Genomic DNA, 19,462 nt, shown 5'->3' with positions numbered 1-19,462 from the left:
ATTCCTGTTGTTTTAAGCCACTCAGTTTGTGGTAATTTGTTGGGACAGCCCTAGGAAACGCATACAGGTGATAATACCCAGGCCACTTTATTACCAGCTTCAATATTCCTCCTCCCACCTCCAAGGCAGTCCCAGTGTCTCTACCTTACACTGAATTTTAGTTCTTTTTTTGTTTCTAGCTCTTAGGGAATTACTGTTATTCCTTGAGAGTTCAACTATGCATTAATTTTTTAAAATTGTTTTTTTTTTTTTTTTTTTTAAAGATTTTATTTATTTATTTTTCCCCCAAAGCCCCAGTACGTAGTTGTCTGTCATAGCTGCACATCCTTCTAGTTGCTGTATGTGGGATGCGGCCTCAGCATGGCTGGAGGAGTGGTGCCTCGGTGCGCACCCGGGATCCGAACCCGGGCCGCCGGCAGCGGAGCGCACGCACCTAACCGCTAAGCCACGGGGCCGGCCCCTAAAATTGTTTTTCTTCAGATTTATTGAGGTATAATTTACAAACCATAAAATTAACCCCTTTTGAATGTAGTTTATTTTTTAGTAAACTTATAGAGTTGTGCAACCGTCACTACAAACCAATAACATCAAAAAGTTCCTTCGTGCCCATATGGTCATTCCCCTTCCCATCCCTAGCCCCAAGCAACCAATGATTTGCTTTCTCTCTAATTTTGCCTTTTCTGGACATTTCACATAAATGGAATCATACAATATGTGGTCTTTTGGGTTTGGCTTCTTGCACTTAGTATGTGTTTTTTTGAGGCTCATTCATGTAGCAAATATCAGTTTGTCTCTTTTTTATTGCTGAGTAGTATTTCATAATATATAAAAAGTGTTCAATGTCATTAGTCATTAGGAAAATGTGATATACCACTACACACCCACTAGGATGGTTATAGCAAAAAAATCTGACAGTAACAAGTGTTGGTGAAGATGTGGAGAAATTGAAACACACTGCCAGTGGGAATGTAAAATGGTGCAGCCAAATAGTGCGTTTGGAAAACAGGTAATGTCTTAAAAAGTTAAAGACGTGCTTACCAGATGACCCAGCTATTCCACTCCAAGGTATCTACTCAAGAGACATGAAACAGATGTCCGTACCAAGACTTATACACGAATATTTATACCGGCATTATTCATAATAGCCCCAGACTGCAAACAGTTCAAATGTCCATCAAATGAGTAAATAGTGAGTAAATAAAATGGCACATCCACACAATGGACTCGTATTCGCAATAAAAAGGAATGAAGTGTTGATACACAGAAGTTCCTTAAGGGCAGGGGTTTGGGTTTCTGTGCTTTGTGCACTGAGGCCCAGGGCCTGGCATACAGTAGGTGCTCATTAAGTGTAAAGTGAATGAACAATGCAAACCACTGTATTAAATTGTTTATTTTTAGAAGATTTTATTACATTTTGAAAAATGGCCATATTTACAGTCATAAAAAATGCTCACGAGAAAAAGTAGGAATACAAAAATAATCTATATTAACAAGTTTGCTTTTCATACATGCTGCGCAGTTAGTCATTAACCTCACTGCAAGTTTTGGAACCACTATATATTGTTCGAGCTGCCAATGGAAGACTCAGAGGAGATTATGGCAGTACCTAAGGAAAAATGATCTGGCCAACGTCCACTGTAAACTTGAGCTACCGGCTTTTATTTTAAAAAGATGAAAAGTTTTCCCAGTTGATTTAAAGCCTTCAAATGGAGTGGCAACCCCTAACAGCAGTTTGCTGACTGCCACAGGGCGTGGATGGATGCAGAATGTACATCAGAAACTTGAGGGTCAGCACCCCCACCACATACAGTTAATCATTACGGCCCCTAATTCAGCTCTACTAAGTAAGCAAGGGTAGGTCTTACTTTCATAAGAGGAAAAAAAAGTCTCTAAACAAGGTGATGCCTGGGTAGTTAGTCGACAGGGATCATTACGATTCATTCTTTTTCTTTTCTTTTAAAAATACATTTTCAGCACGCAACTTTTCTCTCTCCTAGTAAATAATTTAAAAAAAAAAAGGAAAAGAAAAAAAATTAAGGCTCCAATTCTTACAGGAAGAGTTATTCTTGGCATTCATTAAGTTTGTATTTCAAATTAAGACTACAATTTTCAATCTGTAAATTATTTAACATTAAACAAGAATCTGATGTGTATGATAACTGACTGAATTAGGCTTGGAATGGCAATGACTAAATTTTTTTTTTGAATTCAGGAAGTTCCCTGAAGAAAGCAGTTAAGTGATTCAATAATTAAATTAAAATTTAATTAAATAATCATTTTAAAACCAGAGTGAGTTTATTCAGAATAATTTCCAGAGTTTACCTCAGTAAGTTTGACATTTTCCTTCTTCAGCCGCACTACGTACTGGATCTTCTGATGTAGGTTTTGGTGACCTACCAACTTTCCGTTTTCCTCAGCGAGAAACTCCACCTGCTTCCTTAACATTTCCATCTCCTGCAGGTAAATCAATCCAGGAGGGAGAAATGAGCTGCTCTTAATTTCTTTTAAGTAACATTATTTCATGCCTTCCAAGAGCACAGTGAGAGGAAGAGCCCAGGTTCCTAGCTCTGGTGATCACACATCTCTGCGCACGCTAGGGCAGCTCTGAACCACAGGACACCCAATCACAGACCTGAGTCTCATGCTGATTGGTTCTCTTAATTCACGTGTCCTAAGTACATGACAAACCAACACACAGATGCACCTGCACTGTTTTCTCCTTTTCCTCGTACAATTCTTCCAGCTTGGATCTCAGTTGTTCCTTTTCTTGGAATGCTTTAGACTCCAAAGCTCTGGTTCGTTCAACTTCCTCAGTCATTCTAAGGTAGTCTGTCTCTTTGTTCTGAAGGGCACTCTGGACTTCTTCTAGACTATAACAATAAAATCACTTTATGGTATTCCAAAGGAACTAATTACAAAACAGTACTCAAATTAGATATTTTTCACCCAAGCCCAGAATTTTGATGTGAAAGTATCACTAACATTCAGCCCTCCCCTTCTACAGCTCAGGAAGATAGCAAGAGCTGCATACATGCTTTTTTCTTGTTGCTTTACCCAAGATTTTTGTTTTGGAAAACTCTTCAAACCATTTTTTTTTCAATTTTTTTTTGAGGAAGATTGGCCCTGAGCTAACATCTTTGCCAATCTTCCTTCTTTTTTCCTTTTTTTCTCCCAAAGCCCCAGTAGAGAGTTGTATGTCATAGCTGTAGGTCCTTCTAGTTCTTCTATGTGGGATGCTGCCTCAGCATGGCTTGATGAGCGGTGAGTAGGTCTGTGCCCAGGATCGGAACCTGTGAACCCCGGGCCACTGAAGTGGAACGCATGAACTTAACCACTACACCACTGGGCCAGCCTCTCAAACCATTTTTTAAATAATAAAAATTTAAAATGGAAACTTTTAGATTCAGCCCACTTGGAGCAAAGGGAACAAGTATTATTACAGTCTGCATGTTTTAGTCAGTGCCCCATATTTTAGAGTAATCATTTTTGATTTCCAAAACAAGTTCCTGGACAGTGGGACACTAGTAATTTCAAAGATGTGCTATTTAGAATTTACACACTTTATATAACTACCAATTGAAAAGAAACATATGGAAAAAGGTTACTATAGAATTATATAGAATTTCACTGATTTTATAAAATTGAATGAATCCTATAAGCTTCCCAAAAGAAACAAATGCTTTTTATTTTACAACACATATGGAATAAAATGCTGATATTTAAGTGATGAAATATACAGAATTTAATATACCATTTAAGGCCAACTAATTTCTAGAGCAGTGTTTTCAGACTACATTCCATGGAACCTCCGAAGGACAGTGTGGGGAGGAGGGCACTGATGTTCTCCCAATTCATGTGGAGCTGTTCTGCATTTGTCTTGTGTATTTTGCTTCAGTTTGATGAAATGGCAGACACTACAGTTGCCTACCCAAAAGCCAGTCCCCTGCTGCTTCCTTACTTATAAAAACTCATTTTATTTGGGGGAAAGGGAAGGGAGAGAAGAAGCAAATCCAGTTCCCAAGGGTTAGTAAATAATAACTGGTCTAAGCTGAGCATGGTTATCCCTACCCCACTGCCAGATATTGGTTTTCTCAGCTTGCCCTGTAGGTGTGCCAATTCTGGCCAAGGAGACACAAGCTGATTCTTGGGGGGCTTCAGGGAGGTTTTTCCCCTGACAAAAGAAAGCCCTTTTGAACCCACCCTACTGTAAGCTGTGATCCTCTTGTTTATGATGTTCGGAGCTGCGACAGCCTTCTTGTGGCCAAGAGGCCACAAACAAGAGTACCAAAAACAAAAGAATGGAAAGGGTCTGGGTTCCTGATGGCATCATTAAGTCAATGTACCTCCAGACCTCTCGTTATATGAAATTAAACATCTCTCGCCTACACCACTGTTAGCTTGGTATTCAGTTCCTTGTAGCTTTTTTAAAGCATCCTCACATATGCATATAAACAACATAATGTTTAAAATCACTGCTGTAGGTTGGGACTGATAAAACTGTGTGTGCCATTTCTGGAGTGTGCCTCACTTGCCCACAGTATGGCTCCTATATGTTCCAGGGACAGTGTATCACCGGTTACTAGATTATGAAATAAATTACATGCCAACTTAGTTTTATTCTTTGTGCTAGAAGTTCTCAATGGATATAATTTCTAAATTAGCGGCAATTCTACAAACTGAACAGCTGGATTCTCATAGCTCCTGTAAGTGATCCAGATTTCTGTCCTAGCTCTACAATTCACTGGCTGGGAGCCAGTCCCTGAACTGCTCACACCCAGAGGAAAGGGTGGAACATGCTCTGTTCCACATCTCTACTCTGATTCTATGAAGCAAATGACTGGGTAACAAATCTTTCATAGGTTGGGTGGCCTTTGTCAGTTGATCATTAAAAAGAATTTTGGATGACAGATGACTATGTAATTTTTGGCATATTAACTTGGACGGAGTTCAAATAATTGGATGACAGTACTCTTAACAAAACTCCTTCCATTGCCATTTACTTACTATGTGGATAAGATTTCTCAGCATTTATATCTATAAAAACAGAAAATAGGAATAGAATTGATACTGAATACTGTCTCATTCCAGAATGCAGTATAACAGAATAATGAGCTAACTGAAGACAAAGCATTAAGATAAAATGCACTGAGAGATGCATTTCCAATACAATTTTACTATGTATAATAATTATTTGTAAAATTTACAATAAATTTAGGATACTCTGATTAGTAATAGCTGTAATGAGAACTCAATCCAGAAGAAATATAACTTAGAGCCATATGAATACAACAAACCTTTACAAATTACTTTTAATTTGTATACATATTTTCATTGCTAAGTTGTATGATAGGATAATCAATAAAAATTTTTCTAAATAATAAATTAGGATATAATTCTGCATAGGTATAGAATGGAAACTCAATTTCAAAGAAAAAAGGAACAATGTAAAATTTTAGATAGGATTTTGTTCGTGTATTTTTGAACGGACAGAAAACAGCAAATCAGTCGGATACTTTTAAAAGAACACCACAAGAGCTTTATTTCTAAATGTTACTATTTTCAGTATGCCGGAACTTCTATCCTTTGCAACAATTTAAACTTACAATGAAAAATTTTAGACATAAAGTCAAGTTCAAAAGTGTGCAAGAGGGTACAGGTGTTCCAAAATTCTTTTGGAAGGTGTAATAAGTGAAAATGTTTGAGGATCTCTGTTCCTGATGAGGAGTATCGATCCAGAGATTCCAATATCTTTCTAAAGTTTCAACATTTTATTTGTTAATACAACCAGTTTACTTACTTTGAACTTAACAGAAAATACAGTATATCTTGTTCATCAAAGAATGAGGCAGTTTATAAGATTATATAAATTAACATAAAAACTATATGAATAAATTAAAATCATGTCTATAAGAAACATATAAAAGAGCCCCAGGTCAAGACCAGAAGAAATGTGAGTACTGATCTCTGGGTCTCAGAGGGCCTCCGGTTTTAAATCAGAGGAAACCAGAAGAGGCGAAAAGGGAAAGCTGGTCAGTTACATTGTTCTCACTGTCCTAGAGGAGAAAAGCCATCAATTTCTCCAGGGAAACTAAGCTTTTCCTGGCACTTATTTAAGTTTTTTTTTTTTTAGAGTGGCTTCATGCGAGGAACTTCTTTAGCAAATGGTATATAAGACATTAATTTTGTAAACATCTATTATGTTCACATATTACTGCAGAAGGAAAGAAGTTACTTGCCTTCTGGATATAGTAAGTACTTCTTCCCTTCCAGGAGAATAAAGAAAAGATCAACAAGAACTTGAATTATAAAATAGTGCACTTACTCTGCTTTCATTTTCAGCATTTCTTCAATTAATTTATTCTATAATAAGATAAAAAAAGAAAAAGATTTAGGCTTAAGTTCTTAAATAACATTGCTAAAAAAAAGGTCAAAAGTAACCAGTCCACTCTCCCTCATGAAATCTCTCCCTCATAAAATCAATTAAACCAACATCCTTTTCCACAATCCCAGCTACACACACTTAAAGGGGTTTCTTATTTATAAGACTTCATGTACTATATGCCCTCTAAGGCCTCAAACAGGCACTCAATACTTGCTTCTAAATGGAGAACTCTGTGTGGGTATCCTGAGCAGTAGGCTTACCATCTAGGCATGAAGACAAATTCAGTCTGAATTCTCAGCTATGTCTAAATACTGACGGTAAATATCAACTTAACAGTGGGAATACAGAAAAGACAGAAATTTCAATAGTAAAATGGTTTCTAGAATATATAACCATAAATGCTAACTATAAAATCATTTCTCGGGCAAAAGAAATTGCAACTATTATGTAAAAAAGAAAAATCATACTTTAGCAAGTCTTTCTTTGATAATTTCTTCTTGCTCATTCTTCAGCTGCTGATTGTCTGGATGATTCTGTTCACTGCACAGATTAGGGAAGGAGGATGGGGAAACATTGTCAAGTATACTCAAGTATCAATTTCATATCTATTATGTGCAGCAATGCCAAATTGTGCAGAGAAAAGCTAACTCTATGATGATTAGGTCAAGTTAGCACAGTTGATAAATGTGATCAACACATGGGGATGAAATAAGGCACCTCCCCAGAATTCAGGATTCCTCTCGTGCCAAAGTGAGATGAGCAAAACTGGGAAATCTAATCAAGGCCTGGTTGAAAGTAAAATAAAACAGAAACATAGTCAACAGTGGTATCATCTGAACATCAAGTGAGAGTAAAAGGGGGCTGAAAGAAGGGCAGTCCAGGAGCCTGGTATGAATGTGATCAGCTGGGAGGGGACAGGGAGAGTTCCTCAGGCTGGGCTGGCCCGTGGAGTCCCTGACACCCCCTCTGCTTGGATTTCATAATCAGCTGGCAATTTTCTGATGATACTCCAGCTTCCCATGTATGCTGACACCGTGTACGCTGGTGGTTAGGGAATCCAACCACCAGCCATAAATCTCTTCATGGTAAAGGAATGCTCCTCTAGATAAAGAAAATTACATTCTGGATGATGTATCAGTATCATGTGAATTTGATTAATGTGAGTCCATCTCTGTGAGCCTCACCAGGCCGACATAATAAATTGAGTTTCTGTGGGAAGCCCCTGGACCAGGGAGACATCCCCCCTAGGAGAACCTGCCTGAATGCTGCAGGATTCTTTAGGAATCTCTCTCTCACTGGTGAGTAAAAGATCGTTTCTTGAAAGAAAACAGAAGCTACATAGTTTCTTTCATTTAATGGCTCTGGCAACCTAGACAAAAATGGTAATGAGACCTCAATGAGGAAAACACCTGAAATCATTAGGGAAGATGTGTTTTCTGTGCTCTAATCCAGAGGTGAGTAAACTTTTTCTGTCAAGAACCACATAGAAAATATTCTAGGCATTGGGAACCATATGGTCTCTGTCACAGCTATTCAACTTGGCTGTTGTAACGCAAAATCAGCAATAGCAGTATTTAAATAAAAGGACAGGACTATGCGCCAATAAAACTTTATTTACCAAACAGGTTGTGGGCTGCATTTGACCTCTGGGCTACAGTTTTCTCATACTCTAATCTTTCACGAAGAAGGTTCTGCATGTCTCCTCATAAGGCACGGAAGATTATAAAATACAGTATTTTTAATTGTGGTTTTATAAATGATCTAGAAACATTCTATGTTCCATACTCTAACTCTTGATGAAATACAATATACCAAGTACAATGCTTTTCTTTAATATGACTGGACAGAGCATATGGAAACTAGGTAAGCAGACCATGGACCACCTGCATCAGAATCACCCAGAAGGGGAAGTAAAACCCCTAGAAGGGGACGCCACTAAAATGAGCATCTCCGATGCTAAAACTTAAGGAGAACCATTTGGGAATAGATTGTTAGCACAGCTACCAGTACCATCCTCAAATATCTGTGGTCTCATTTGGGTTTTGGACAGTGCATCTCAGGGCTGCTTCTGGACAGGGATGGGCAGCTGCAGGAGTGGGAAAGCATCTGTCAAGGGCCTTCTGCCAAGAGAAGAAGAGCAGACACCCCTAACCTGGGAAGCTGAATTCAGTAAGGGCCTCCATCCCAAATAGAGACCCCCTTTGATTCACTTCAGCTTACTGCATAATTTTACAGGCCCTCCTCATCTACCATCCCTCACTCAGAAAGTTAATAGGCAAGATCATAATTCAACCTTGTATACTTAATAACTACCATTTATCGAGTGACTCCCCTCTGCCACACGCTGTAACCAACATTTTATACACGTTATTTTTGGTCTTTAAAACACCTTGTGAGAGAGCTATCATTTTCTTCATTTTATTGCTAAGGAAACTGAGGCACTAAGAGGTTAAAAAACGTGTCCAAAATCACACAACTTTCAAGAATCAGAGACAGGGCATAGTCTGGGTGTGGTTGCCCGTGACACTGCTGTGCCATTAGCAAATACAACTAGAAAACTGCCTTAGCTGAAGCTAATACACACAAACACACACACAGAGATACCCAAACCGGAGGGAACGCTCCTCTGTAAAGCTCCTGCCCACAAGCCTTCCCTAGACCATGAATCATGAAGCAAAACCAACTGGTAGGAAGTTCTCCCTTTTCCTGCAGAACGTCTTGAACCTTGTCTTGTTGACGTATTTGTTCCTCTGCCCTCCTCTCCCCCACAAATAGAAGTAGATAGTTTGGTTCAAGTATTTCACGTTTGAAATTCATTTCAATAGCTCTACAACAATACAAAGAGTAGGCAAGATCATGAATGCCTTATCCTCCTACTCTGGAAAAAGCAAGATACTCATCAGACCTGATTCAAAAGCAACTGATGGAGCATCTCCTGGGTTAGTGGGAAACATCATACACACTGTGAAACCAATTCCAACGTCACTCATTTCACTCTAACCAGGCAGGCCGAGATTTAGCCCATAGAGTTCTGGTGGTTCTTTCTCACCTGCTGTCCTTTTGTCTTTTAACATCATCCAGCTGACCCTGCAGGAGCCAGTTTTTCTCTCTCAACTGCTCAGCTTCCAGGCGTAGGTTTTCCATTTCACACAACTGCTCCTAATAACAATCCAAATCATGTCTTTTCAGAAAACACATTACAGTAGGCATTATTTTGCTCCCCACGGCCACGGGTAGACAGGTATTTGTCTTCGAAGCTCCTCCTATACACAGAACACTGCACTGGGTATCACTGGATAAAGAGTAGACTACTATATATCAAGCTCTGGGGAGCCTGGAACTGTGATTCATTTTCATATCCACAGCATCTTAAACATAGTCTCTTATCAGTATCACATAATTCATTAAAATTCCTTTCTGAGAAAAGATGACAAAAAGCGTCTACTTTGGTAAATGTTCTATTTAATAGATTCTAATTAAAAAACAAAAACAAAACAAAAACAAAACAAAAACAAACCCAGGGGCCGGCCCTGTGGCATAGTGGTTAAGTCTGGCACGCTCCACTCTGGCAGCCTGGGTTCATTGGTTCGGATCCCAGGCATGGACCTACAACACTCATCAAGCCGTACTGTGGCAGTGTCCCACATACAAAATGGAAGAAGGTTGGCACAGATGTTAGCTCAGGGCTAATCTTCCTCAACCAAAAAAAAGAGGAGGGCTGGCCCCATGGCTTAGCAGTTAAGTGTGCGTGCTCCGCTACTGGCGGCCCAGGTTCGGATCCCGGGCGTGCACTGACGCACCGCTTCTCCAGCCATGCTGAGGCCGCGTCCCACATACAGCAACTAGAAGGATGTGCAACTATGACATACAGCTATCTACTGGGGCTTTGGGGGGGGGGGAAAGGAGGAGGATTGGCAATAGCTGTTAGCTCAGAGCCGGTCTTCCTCAGCAAAAAGAGGAGGATTAGCATGGATGTTAGCTCAGGGCTGATCTTCCTCACAAAAAAATAAATAAATAACAAAAAGAGGAAGATTGGCAACATATGTTAGCTCAGAGTGAATCTTCCTCACCAAAAAAACCCCAAAAAACAAACTGATGTGCCACAGCCCATCCCTCAAAATACTTAAGTGGATTTTAATTTGAAAATCATGAGCATAACCATCCAGAAGAAATACATACTTGTCTGTAAGGAGTGTCCTTTTTGATATACTTCAACTTGTTTGCTGTTTGATTTCTTTTAACCTGACCCAATTTCTTCTAAGTACCAAGATCATGCCAATTTGGATGACAGCCCCATTCCTGAGATAGCAGCATACTGAGAGCTGCCCTGAATAAAAACGCCAGGAATGATCCTCTCCACGAGAAACAAAGCTGAAGAGTGATACCATCTTCACATACTTTACGTCACTTGGTTACAGTAAGCTAATTTTGTTCCTAAACAAAAACTCACTGTAGAGCAATGACGTCACAGGCTAAATGGTATCTTCTATGGAGGATCACATTCTCCCTACCCACTCCCACCCCCACAAACCTACACATCACCTACCCAAGCACTCTTCCACACACCTCCCACCCCTAAATGCTACTCTAAACACACTCTCCCCACACACAAACACCATACCCCCAGGTACCTGGATTAAAAAAACTAGAAGGAAGTTTAAAGAAATGGCAAACAAGAGAAATGTATTTTTAATTATCGCAGACAAAAGCAAATCTCTCTAATATATAAAGAATGCCTACAAATCATTAAGAAAAAGTCCAACAATAGAAAAATGAGTAAAGAATATGGTTCACAGAAAGAGAAAAACAAAAGATGCTCAATCTTATTCCTAATAAGAAAAATACAAATTTAAAACTACAGTGAGACAACATGCTTTAGCTATTAAATTGGCAAAGATCTAAAAGTCAAACAGCACTGTGATGAGAGTAATTGGTGCAGCCTATATGATATGATACCATCATATAAAAAACAAATGGAGCAGGGAGACAATACTTACAGACTTGGTTATATATGCACTGAAAAACTCTAAAAAGCTAAATAAGAAACTGACTACACTGGAAGCCTCCAGGGACAGCAAACCAGGTAACTTAGAGTCAAGGGTGGCAGGAAGCCTGTTCTCTGTCTACCCTTGAATTGTGTGCCTTTTGAATTTTGTATCCTCAGTAATCATGAAAGATACTGCTTATTTTAAAACATTAAACTTATTGAAAATAATTACCCAGTTACCTTCATTCTGAGGATTTCAGCATTTTTGACTTCTCTGTCTTCATTTAGCTTTGTTACAAGATGCTGCAAAGAAATCTTAGAGGCTCTTCCATCTTCTATCTCTTGTTCTTGTGTTTCCAGGAGTTTTGCCAAATGTGTTTGAAAATGAGGTGGTGTTTTAGGGCTCTAAAATAAAATCGAATTTTATCCAAATACCCAATTAAGTGACGTTATAAAGATATCATTTTAAATGTAGATGCCAAGCATATAGAAAATACCCAGGCTCTTTAGCTTGTTATTCTAATTCTTGTCCAAGTAAAACAAATAAAACACTGGTACCTTTTTATCAAGTAAAAAGCAGAAAAGGTGTCAGGGAAAATCTTTTTCTATAAAAAGACAGAGCTGTGGTCTTAGTAAATTTCCAAACTTTTATCACTCACAAAACTGTTTATTCCTCCTGAAACCCACTCTCTTTCTGAGAAGTACCTGGGGATACTCAGCAGCAAAGTCCATCACATGTTCTAGTTGCCTCATTTTGAAGTTATATTCATTCTTTTTCTGTTCTACTTCCTCTTTCTTTTGGTTTAGCTGGAAAAATTGAAGAGATGTAAGGTTACCAGTCAGAAAATAAAATGGGGCACATGGTCCAATTAGGACAGACAATCTTCCCAAGGCACGTAGACATAGGCTTTTCATGTTATCTTTTCAGGACCTGATGAATAATTTGAAAAGCAGTAACATATTAAAATAAAACCACAACAATTTTTAAAGTAATAAACTGTAAAATCTGGGGCTGCCATTTGTGTCTATATACCTTAGTTGCTACTATAACCCTCTCATCTTCCATTCCCTCACAAATTTATTTACACTTGAAAAAAAAAACTTTCTTTTTAAGCTTCACAAGTAATCAAAGGGTCTTTTGAGGAAAATTACGAAATATAAAACAACAGCGAAAAAGAGGATAAAAATCAGTCATAACCCTACTGGTGGTTAGAACTTGCTGGCACATGTCAAGGGTCAAGGGCAGAAGCAAGACAGCCAAGCAAATCTAAGCTCACAGCACAGCTGCCCAACTACCTAAGATTAATTACCTAAGTGCCTTGATAGCCCACCTGTCTGTATATACAGAGTTAGCCTAGGCAGGACGTCATGACGACAACCTCAACAACTCTGCAGTCCTCCTGCCCGCCGCCGGCCAGCCCCATCCTGAGCGACACTTCCCCCTATATCTCACCTCCTGCTGAAGTTCCTGGATGAGGGCCTCCTTCCTCGCCAGCTCCTCCTGGGTAGACTGCAGTAGCCCCGACTGCTTTTCCGAGTCCTTGGTGAGCACGCTCAGCTGCTCAGTGGTATAAGCCAGGTCCTCACAGAGCATCTCCTTCTGTTAGGGGACAATCCCCACACAAGGAGAATTTCTTAATTGTGGTACTCCAATAAGGATTCGCAAATCAATATTCAATTATTAAAAGGTTAAGAAAGTTTTAAGAATTTTTTTTTGCTGGTGTGCTAATTCATTCCAAGACAAACCAAGCAGTTAATATTTAAGCGAACAGGTCTAGAGGTGAATATTATAGTAAATTCACATAGCTATCCCAATTGAAGTTTAATTGCATTCCCATCACCCCCAGGATCTCAAACCTGATCTCTCTTTCCTCGGGAAGATTCGGGGCACAGGTCTCTAGCTTACCTGTTGTCTCACCAATTGCCTTCAGTCCTTTATACACTGGAAGGTAAACAGCTGTAAAGATGAGTACCCCTCAGCTAGTTGGGGAGGGGCTGGGCAGTTTAACAGACTGTGATACATAGTTACAGGCCACCAAAGTTTAAGCGGAGTAGCTTGATGGAAAGTGGCAGAGGGAATTAGAAGTCCTGTAGGTTGCATATGTAATTCCTATGTGCACAGTATATGTAATCCCCACCAAATTTGAGCAGAATCTGCTTACCCTAACTTTCCAAATGTGCATATATATAATAATGTATATAGTTATATATACATTAATATAAACAATATTATAGATACAATAATTGTGTGTGTATATACATATATTCTTGATATATCACAAATATTTTTACATGTACTAACTCTTCTATTATATCATTTTCATTGGGTGGGCTCTATTTCATGTTATGGATGCACCACAATTTAACCCATCACTAAATATTTTGGTTGATTTGAATTTTTTACTATTATATGAATTTTATACTCATATCTAGATTATTACTTTAGGTGAAATTTCTCAAAGTGCAAACTCCGAAGCATATGCAAAAAATTTAAGGCTATGTGTTACAAGACCACCTCCCCAAAGGCTGAACTTAAACTTCACCAGAAGTTTGAGTAATTGCCCTTCTCTGCACATCTTCCTCGAGTTTTAATATTTGCCAGTTGTAAGATCACAAAATAGCTCTTATTTTAATTTGCATTTCTTTGATTTCAAAAAGGTTTCTTGGCTACTATACATACACCTCCTTATGTCCATTTTCCATCAGGGATGTCTTTGTCCTTTCTTGAGTCTTCTGACTCATAAGAGCTCTTCTATGTATTAAGGTGATGATCCCTTTGTCATCAGTTGTAAATATTTTCCCCAAGTCTATTGTTAGTCTTATTTTTAATATTGTATAATCTTTCCCTATGGTTTCTAACTTTAGTATCAAGATTTCTTTCAAAGAACCACTCAATTTCAAGATTAGATATGTATTCGTATTTTCTAATACTTCCAAGATTTCATCATTTATACAGAACTCTAATCCATCCAGAATTTGTTTGGTTTTGGTAAGACCCTAACCATACCTTCTCAAATTCGTGAGACAATTTTCCCAGCACATTTACTGAATCAATCCATCCTTTCTTCCTGTCATGAAATACCCCTTTACCATTACACTAAACCCCTCGCATTCACTGCGGTCTATTTGTGGATGTTCAAAGTTGTTGCAATGATCTCTTCCTATCACCTGTCCCATGGAAATAGTTATCATCTAGTTCACAAGTCCCTCCTCATTATTTTTCTAAGTTTTCACAAGAAATCTTTTGTATTTATTCCAAAGGAACTTTAAAATCATCTGGTCAAATTTTTAAAATTGGGATTTGGATTAGAATTACAAAAATTTCTAAACTAATGTCTCAGCAATATTGTGCCTTCCTGTTCAAGTCTCTCTTTGGATCCCTTTATCCACGTCTCTTTTCACGTCCCTTAGAAAGTTTTATGTCCTTAAATTTTCTCCCTAAGATTTTGATACACTTTGTTGTTTCTGTGAACAAGACTTTTTTTTTTTTATCCCATTATGTTTTTTAACTGGTCGTTACTGATATATAGTAAAGCTATTCTTTTTTTTAAAATTTCTTTTCAGATTCCTTAGACAAGTTTTATGCCCTTAACAGTTATCACATATTCTCCCCTCAGGTTTTTTTTTTGTTTGTGAGGAAGATCAGCCGTGAGCTAACATCCATGCCAATCCTTCTCTTTTTGCTGAGGAAGACCAGCCCTGAGCTAACATCTATTGCCAATCCTCCTTCCTTTTTTTCCCCAAAGCCCCAGTAGATAGTTGTATGTTATAGTTGCACATCCTTCTAGTTGCTGTATGTGGTATGCCACCTCAGCATGGCCCAACAAGCGGTGCGTCGGTGTGCGCCCAGGATCCGAACCCAGGTTGCCAGTACCAGAGTGCGCGCACTTAACTGCTAAGCCACGGGGCCGGCCCTCCTCTCAGGTTTTGATACTCTGTCGTTTTTGTGAATAGGACTTTTTAATCTCATTATATTTTAAAATGGTTATTGATGGTATATAGTAAATGTATTTTTTAATACTTAATTTATAACTGATTACTAAACTCATTTTTCTAATAGATATTCAGGCAATACTTTGGAGTTTCCATGTAGACACTCATATCCCTGCAAATAAGTCATTTTCTCTCAGTTTTTATAATATTTATATCTCACTTACTGTGCTCCCATTTTATTGCATTGGCTGGGAGTGCACGTTGTTGAAAAACAATGATATATAAACAATTTGAATGAAAATTCACATACCACAGCCAAAAATATAGATTTTAGCTAATAAATATGGAAGATAACTAGAAAGGGAATGTGAACTGGCTGTGTGTGGGGTCAATTCCACTTGAATCTAAGATACTTCAATATGCGTAGTCACAATTTTTTTTTTTTTATGTGAGGAGATCAGCCCTGAGCTAACATCTGCCAATCCTCCTCTTTTTTTGCTGAGGAAGACTGGCCCTGGGCTAACATACGTGCCCATCTTCCTCCACTTTATATGGGACGCCGCCACAGCATGGCTTGCCAAGCGGTGCATCGGTGCATGCCCGGGATCCGAACTGGCGAACCCCGGGCCGCCGCAGCAGAGCGCGCGCACTTAACCGCTTGCACCACGGGGCCGGCCCCACAATTTTTTTTAAGAAGGAAAGAGAAAGAAAGAGAGAGAGGCCAAAAGAGATAGAGGAAGTAAGGAAGAGCTTTTAGGTAAATTGCCACGAGCTCTCATCATCCAGCTACTGCCACCCAAATAGCTAGATTTCCCTTTTTACTCTGGCAATAGGCAGTGTGCAATTTTTAGTCTACATTTTATACTTTATACATGGCTTTTGTGGACTAAGTTTTCAATTGGCCTCCTAAAAATATTCCCAGCTAACACATAGTGAGCACTTACAAGGTGCCAGGCAGTGTTCTAAGCACTTTCCGTATATGACCTCATCTCATCTTCACAACATCTTATGTGATAGGCAGTATTGTTATCTCTACTTTAGAGATGTGACAAATGAGGCACAGAGACAAATGTAACTTTCACAAGGTCACACAGCCAGAATTCAGACTCCTAAGAAGTCCAACTTGACAGCCTGTGCTCTTAACAACTTACTATTCTACTCTTATTTTCCTTTGACCCGGATTTTAGTTGTCTATTTTAATCTTCTTACATCATATGTATATCAGCAGCTTCAAATCCTTTCTGGGATACAGCAGGATATAAATACAAATTACTGGGTATATCCACCTTAGATATCTATCCCTATAGGTTCTTAAAGTTCAAAACCAGTACGTATAGAATTTATTTCCTTAACTTTCCTCAGGCCTCTATTTTCTCCATCTTAGAGGTACACAGAACCATCTTCAGTCACCCAGGCTAGAAACCTTGGTGCCCATTCTGACTGCTTTCTCTCATCACACCATATATCCCAATGGACACCAACAACTGTCAACTGTAGTTCTGAAACACTACTCAACTCTATCTCACCCAGTATTCCCACTAGCACTTCTTGGTTCAGACCTTATCGCCTTCTGCCTGGGCTTCAAGCCTATGCAGTCCTGGTTTCCTAAAACATACAGCAGATGCTCTGTAAGACCCTTCACTACACAGACTCCGTCCATCTCCACCTCAGCTCTCACACACAACTGTTCCCCTTGCTGGGGATGCCCCGCAAACACAGTTCACAGCTGCCAAGCTTCCCTCCCTAGCAAAGTCTTGTACAAATACTATCTCCTCTGGGAAGCTCTTTGGAATTCTCCAAGCATAATTACTCCCCTGTCTCCATTTTCTATGCTCCCAGGTCATTTACTACATCATAATACATCTATCTCTTAAGCTAGATTGAATGCTTTGAGGTAAGTAACAGTGTTTCAATCATTCTTCCACTCCCAAATGCCAGGCCAGGTACAGGCTGTATGATAGGTGGGTTCAATAAATATTTGTTGAATTTGTTTCATGGATAGCATAGTTTACCTATGAAAGTCTAGCAAGAAAACTTTATTTCTAAAGCAAGTACAGAGGAGTATACACAGTGGGTTACCATCTGTGTAAAAAAAAGAAGGAAACTGAAGGTATATAGGATTTGCCTAAAATACCTCTGGAAAGATACACTTGAGGGAATGTATATTGCTCTATATATTTTGAATTTTGAAACATATGACAGTACTGCTTAATTTTAAAAAAGATAAATTTACATCAGCAACAAAAAAAATTAAAACCTACTTTAGCTAAAACACAAGAGACAAGTTGTTAACCAGCCCTTTCTTTGCTCCCTGCTGCTACCATCACACCCAAGTAAATGCAGTTTCCACTCTGCTCCCCATTTGGAAGAGGGTCAGTTATAGGAAATTACCACGCTGTTAGCACAAATGAATGAAAATAAATCAACCAGATAAAATATAACAATTTTAGTGTTATCTACTAATTGCCTAACTACTCTAGGAAAAATGGCTCTAATTATTACTCATTCCTTTAAAAAAATCCTCTATTTATTCACTAATAATCTCCATACACACATATACACATTGACAAGGAATAAAGCAAAAAAAAGAGTCATCATTGTTAACATCTACCTCTATGTCCTCAGAGAGTATTCTCAGCCTAAGGGTTTCCTTCAGGTCCAGAATCTCCACTTCCTGTCTCTTAATCAATACTTTGCTCTCTTCTTTGTCAACCAAAGTAGAATTGTATTTGCACTGCAGAAAAGAAAGTCATGATACAAGAGCTGTCTGCTTTATTATCAGTTTATTTTTAGATTAAAATAACTTAAGAATGAGTCTAAGTTCCAAGGTGATGGCCAGATTAACACAAATTAATTCAATACTTGTTGAATGAAGGAATGGAAAGATAAATGCATGAATGGTGAAGAGAAGTGGAAAAATCCCACAGGCATCAGTGAAAAAAACACCTGATTTTGCCATCTTTATCAGGAGACTGCCTTCAGAAATAAACATGGCGGGGCCAGCCGGGTGGCGCAAGCGGTTAAGTGCGCACGCTCTGCGGCAGCCCAGGGTTCGCCGGTTCGGATCCTGGGCGCGCACGGACACACCGCTTGGCAAGCCATGCTGTGGCGGAGTCCCATATAAAGTGGAGGAAGATGGGCATGGATGTTAGCCCACGGCCAGTCTTCCTCAGCAAAAAGAGGAGGATTGGCAAATGTTAGCTCAGGGCCGATCTTCCTCAAAAAAAAAAAAAAAGAAAGAAAGAAACGTGGAGTGCAGCAGCAACCTGTGGAGCAGAGGAGTGAGGAACATTGACAAAACCCTTACCTTGACCCAAGAGAAGGAAGAAGCATTGACATTCAACTCAGATATATATGCAGGAGAAATAAGTAGTTATTTTAGGAAATGATAAAGTCCAATAATGGAAAAACTAACTCACTTTCTACATAATTAATGTCTTTGAATTTAACTAAAATGTGTTATTTTCTTCTTGAAGCACTTAGGAACACCACTACCCTTAACTATCACAGGCAACAACCAGACTGTTTCTGATCTAGTTTGGAACAATAAGTCCCAATTGGCGCACAGAGAACACTGTTCCTGGGTCAGTGAAATCAGAGAAACGCTGCAGTCTACACTGCCTCTTGGAGATGCACACTGCACGTTAGCATATTAAAGGCTCTGCAAGTTCTGCAAATACTAGTATTTCCTTTAACTAGTATTTCCAAACCTGTTTGACCACAGAATCTTTTTTCTGGTGGAGCATTTGTTAATCTCGAGGAGTCTGTGCAGTGTGCCTCATGCTCAAATTTAATATCTGGTTGGTGACAGAACTTACATTTATATCCTTCAGTTCTTGCTTCAGGGTGTCTATAGTTTCTGTTTTCTCACAGATTGATGTTCTTAGCTCCTGGATCTGGCTCATGAGCTCTGCTACAACTTCCTGCCAAGGACAGAAACAATATCTTCACACCTAATGACTTTAAGGAAGAGATCATTTTTAAATAATAAATCATTTATCTTTCCTAATGACAACAAGAGAAGTCAATTTTATCTTAGCAAAATATCATATGTCAAATTACATCATTAATATTACCAATTCAAATTTTAATGGCTTTATACTATGTTATTTAATATTTTGCTTTGGTTTTATTAATGAATAAGAGCTGGACATATAAGG

The 19,462-nt window shown here is 38.8% G+C and overlaps 1 protein-coding gene across 2 annotated transcripts in view; it reads right to left on the bottom strand.

The window, feature by feature from the left end:
* Positions 1-1,372: 1,372 nt before the first annotated feature.
* The window catches only part of KIF15 (kinesin family member 15), a 67,885-nt gene continuing 49,795 nt past the window's right edge, over positions 1,373-19,462 (bottom strand). For both annotated transcript variants that reach the window (XM_087430838.1, XM_014791207.2), the window contains 11 exons: positions 19,121-19,225; positions 17,914-18,036; positions 12,823-12,969; positions 12,075-12,176; positions 11,610-11,774; positions 9,432-9,541; positions 6,850-6,922; positions 6,323-6,360; positions 2,705-2,870; positions 2,323-2,454; positions 1,373-1,993 (listed from right to left, as the gene is read on the bottom strand). In XM_087430838.1, coding sequence (XP_087286964.1) covers positions 1,931-1,993; positions 2,323-2,454; positions 2,705-2,870; positions 6,323-6,360; positions 6,850-6,922; positions 9,432-9,541; positions 11,610-11,774; positions 12,075-12,176; positions 12,823-12,969; positions 17,914-18,036; positions 19,121-19,225 — 1,224 coding nt within the window. In that variant the 3' untranslated portion in view covers positions 1,373-1,930. The remainder of the gene's footprint in view (positions 1,994-2,322; positions 2,455-2,704; positions 2,871-6,322; positions 6,361-6,849; positions 6,923-9,431; positions 9,542-11,609; positions 11,775-12,074; positions 12,177-12,822; positions 12,970-17,913; positions 18,037-19,120; positions 19,226-19,462) is intronic.

The sequence above is a fragment of the Ceratotherium simum genome, chromosome 5 (assembly GCF_057802395.1).
Source record: "Ceratotherium simum simum isolate JZ-2026a chromosome 5, ASM5780239v1, whole genome shotgun sequence".
NCBI lineage: Eukaryota > Metazoa > Chordata > Mammalia > Perissodactyla > Rhinocerotidae > Ceratotherium > Ceratotherium simum.
The sequence above is the reverse complement of the archived record's forward strand: the minus strand, read 5'-3'. Positions and strand labels throughout refer to the sequence as shown.